Consider the following 4537-nt stretch of genomic DNA (forward strand, 5'->3'; position numbering starts at 1 on the left):
ACAACAAAATAAATAAAATATTCCATGCGTCATGTAGAAAAAGGAACATTCTGTAATACAGCGGCCGGCACAACTTGGCTGACTTTGTATATTAAAATTCGTTGAGGAATGCCAACGCCTCAATCCTAGGTAGCCACTCAATTACAAGAACTTCTCCTTTTTGTACTTCAATAAAGCGTGACATGTGTCCACGGAAATGCAGGCGCGCAGGCCGCGCGTCTGGGTCACAATAGAAGCCTTCCATTCGGGCTCGCCATACATAGTAGAGGCCTGTAAGCATGACGAGGTCAAATGGGACCCCGTCCTCATTATCTAACGACAGAAATCTGATGCCGTGCGGATCCAACGGGAAATCTATCTTTATGGTTCTTTGGAGGACATTCCAAAAGAACACCCCCTCCCAACAATGCAGGAAAACATGGTCTACTGTTTCTGGTTTTTTGCAAATCAGACAGTTGAGACCCCATGGCATGTATAAAACCGCGTTCTCCCAAAAATGTTCTCACTGTCAGAGTGCCCGTGTGAAGCTTGAAGAAAAAAGATTTCACTCCTGGCTGCACGTTCATTCCTTTTACGTGTTTTAAAACTGTTAGTTTGACCTCTACTGTATATGGTTCTGTACATCGCCACTGGAAAGATATCACACAGGTCACTGTACAATTTCTTTCTTTTTACACTGAACAGATAGTCATTCGAAAACCGTACTGACAAAAAACAGACACTCGCTACTATCTCTTTAAAAAAGCGAATACAGTAGCAGGCATTATTTCACTGCTGATAACAAACTCTGGTAACACATAACAAAGTCTCACTTCACTTGAGAACGGGTCATTGACGTCACGAAAGAAAAAAATCTATTTACAAGCTGTCGCACAAAAAGGTGGGCCAGACCCAGGCCCCCATCTTTCACTCGCCGAAAAAGATTCGTGCGGCTGAAGCGTTCCTAGCTGGACGCCCAAATAAAGACAGCAAAAACTCGATGCAACTTCTGCACATACACGCGCGAACAATACAACTCTTGCATAATATACCATAATTTACTAACTAACGTGCCAAGGGAGACGACGCTTACAGCAGCATGGTCAGTGCAGGAAGAAACCAAGGTTTATTGAGAGCGTGGCTTATAAAGACATGAATGCAGCGCGCTGTACAACTGCGCATCACAGATGCGCATCCGCGCTGATATAATCAGTACACGCGTCCGATACATCCTCCCTCGGGCAACAAACAAAACAGATTTAGAGACATATACACATTTGCCAAAACTTATGACACTTGCTTAAAATGTTCATCATAATGAAGCTTCTGGGGAGGCCGGACGACACGAGTCGACCTTCTAGTAGCATGCGTCGGTTGGATGCCAGGCGAAGGATCGCCGTCACTTGCTGGTAGCATTGATCCTACAGCTGTTTCTAGAGATGACGTCTCGGTGGCTTGCGCTGTTGGTTCGGCTGGTTCTGACACCATGTAACGTGCCAAGGGAGACGACGCTTACAGCAGCATGGTCAGTGCAGGAAAGAACCGCTGTGTTTCGGAAGTGACCATGTAGCCCAAGGACTGCACCGCATGGATCTCCACGTCGTCGGTGGTACCAGAAGTGGTGCCAACTTGATCTTTGCCCTGGTCAGCCGTTGAGCGTGACAACATGTCAGCGAGAACCAGCTGTTTCCCGGGAATGTACTGAAAGACAAAGTTGTATTTTAGTAGCCGCAAAAGAATCTTTGCACTCGCGGTGGCATGTCGGCGATTTCCTTTTGCGCGATCGCTATAAGCGGCTTATGGTCTGTTTCGATAAGCACTTTTCTTCCGTACACAAACTCGTGAAACCTTTCACAGCCAAAACAAATTCCGAGTGCCTCCTTTTCAATTCGTGCATAGCTTTGCTCGGCTCGGGTTAATACACGAGATGCATACGCTACCGGTCGCCATTCACCATTTTAGCCTTGCAATAATGCTGCACCGACGCCTTCCTTTGATGCGTCGCACGTTATCTTAGTTTCTCGGTGCGGATCAAAGATTGCAAGCAGGGGGGCGGTAGTCAAAACTTGCGTTAAGGTTTGCCACTCTTTCGCGTGGTTTTCTGTCCATTGGAACTCTGCGCGGGACTTGATAAGCTCTCGTAAAAGCGTCGTTCGCTCGGACAACCGTGGCACGAATTTGCTGAAATAGTTCAGCACTCCCAGCATCCGCTGGACGTCAGTCTTTGACGTTGGTGTCGGCATGTTCGCCAGGCTTTCGATAAGCTTTGGGTCAGGCGATATGCCCGTTCGGCTTATGACGTCACCAAGGAATTTGATTCCACACCGAACTTGCATTTCTGCGCGTTGAAAGTCAATCCTGCTTTCTCGGCAGCCTTAAGCACTTCCGTCAACCGTTCATCGTGTTCTTTTTTACTGGAACCCCAAACTAAAATGTCGTCAATGTATACCAGCACCCCAGGTAGGCCCTCGAATACTTGACTCATGGTTTGTTGAAATACCTCTGGTGCGGACGAAATGCCGAAAGGCAGACGCAGAAAACGGTATCTCCCAAACGGTGAAGAGAAAATGCAGATCTTAGATGTGCGCTCGTCAAGCGGTATCTGATGATAGCCGGAGTTCGCGTCAAGACAGCTGAAGTACGCGGCATTGGTTAAACGGGCTTCCAAATCTTCGCGCCTAGGAAGCGGGAAATGCTGCCGCTTTATGTACTTGTTCGCAGCTCTGGGGTCCATGCACACGCGTAGTGTGCCATCTTTCTTTTTTGCTAGAACCAAAGGACTGGCCCAGTCGGTAGGCTCGTTCACTTTGACAATTATGCCCGCACGCACCATTCTTTCAAGTTCCTTCTTTAGAGGCTCTTCCAGTGCCAAAGGAACTCGTCGAGCTGGTTGCACGACTGGCACCGCTTCAGATTGCAGGACCATGCTGTATGCCTGCTGCAAACAACCTGGGCCCTCGAAAACATGCCTGAATTTCTTGAGAAGTCCGTCGCAGGAAATCTTGTCTACGGCGCCTACTTTACGCTGGACCAGCCCCAAAGCCTCACTAGCTTCTAGCCCGAGTATGGCCTGACGGCCATTTTTCACAACAAAAAATGTGACCGTAGCAGAAGTATTACGAAGCCTTACTTCCTGCGTAGACGTTCCATAGCACGCTATGGTACCGCCGTTATACGCCCTCAGCACCGAATTCGTTGGCTTCAACTCTTCAGCTCCCCTCAGTTGGCGGTAAATGGACATGGGAAACAGGCTTGCCTGCGACCCCGCATCCACTTTAAAGCTTATCTCGCGATTGCGAACTTGGGCTTTAACCGTCCAGTCCCTTTCGTGACTAGATGTTGTGATGTCGAGAATGTCGAAGTCATCGTCTTGCTGTTTTTGGACTTCGCTAACTACCGCTGACGCGCAACTACTTGCAAAGTGGTTCAGCTTGTGGCACAAACGACACCTCTTGCCAAACGCTGGGCGTTGCTTCGGTTTATGCCAGCGGTTGCACTTACGACAGTGAAATTGTTCTTTTCCTTGCTTCCGCTCTTTTGTGGGCGGCGCCGTGCGCCTCGATACGGCATCGACTCTGTCTTCCCCGCTACGCCATACTTCGTTTCGTTGTGCTGCCGTCTCCGCTGCTTTACACATTTGCTCTGCTTTTTGCAAAGTCAGTTGGCTGTCACGAAGCATTTTCTCCCGTAGTCTAGAATCGTGCGTGCCAAATACGATCTGGTCTCTTATCATGGATTCTTGCAAAACGCCAAAATTACACTGCGCTGCTTGCTTTTTCAGGTCACGAACAAATTTTTCAAATGGTTCTCCCTCCGCTTGCTTTCTTGAACGGAATACATATCTCTCGTGCACTTCATTGCTCACTTCGGCGCAATAGGCATCAAATTTTCTCACCACTCTACTGTAGTCGGTCTTGTCTTCATCCAGCGCGAACTGGAAGTTGTTGAAGACGTCCAGCGCGTCGTCACCCGCCATGCTCAGCAGGAGGGCTGCCTTCGATGCTTCCGTTTTCGGCTGGTCCTTTGCCGCCGTTGCCTGCAGAAATAACTCAAATTTCTGCTTGAAACCCTTCCAGTTTTCCGTGACGTTACCCGTCAGCCGCAATGGCTGTGGTGCCTTCAGCAGGTCCATAACGCGTTCTTCGCGGGAACGGTTCCCCTCAGGCGTCGACAGGCAGCGCAGCAACTTCTGACACCATGTAACGTGCCAAGGGAGACGACGCTTACAGCAGCATGGTCAGTGCAGGAAAGAACCAAGGTTTATTGAGAGCGTGGCTTATAAAGACATGAATGCAGCGCGCTGTACAACTGCGCATCACAGATGCGCATCCGCGCTGATATAATCAGTACACGCGTCCGATACACTAACAAAAATAAATTGCATACTGCCGCTCTGGCGAAAATTGAGAGATGTGCACCTTTCTACCTCTCCGCTTATTCTCGTGTTCCTTTCACTTTTTATAGTCATAAATCATCAGTTTTCTTGTAATTTCCAAGGGGAACGCTGAGGTACTTTACTCGTGCTTCAACCCATCTCACGTTTGCAAATCTGTCGGGG

At 48.7% G+C, this 4537-nt stretch overlaps 1 protein-coding gene across 1 annotated transcript; it reads right to left on the reverse strand.

The window, feature by feature from the left end:
* Positions 1-1081: 1081 nt before the first annotated feature.
* On the reverse strand, positions 1082-4296 carry LOC139060030 (uncharacterized). Its single transcript, XM_070538746.1, has 2 exons — positions 3875-4296; positions 1082-1680 (listed from the first exon to the last, which is right to left on the reverse strand). The coding sequence occupies exons 1-2, from the start codon at positions 4109-4111 to the stop codon at positions 1492-1494; spliced, it is 426 nt and encodes a 141-aa protein (XP_070394847.1). The 5' UTR covers positions 4112-4296; the 3' UTR covers positions 1082-1491.
* Positions 4297-4537: the final 241 nt, after the last annotated feature.

The sequence above is a fragment of the Dermacentor albipictus genome, chromosome 1, assembly GCF_038994185.2.
Source record: "Dermacentor albipictus isolate Rhodes 1998 colony chromosome 1, USDA_Dalb.pri_finalv2, whole genome shotgun sequence".
NCBI lineage: Eukaryota > Metazoa > Arthropoda > Arachnida > Ixodida > Ixodidae > Dermacentor > Dermacentor albipictus.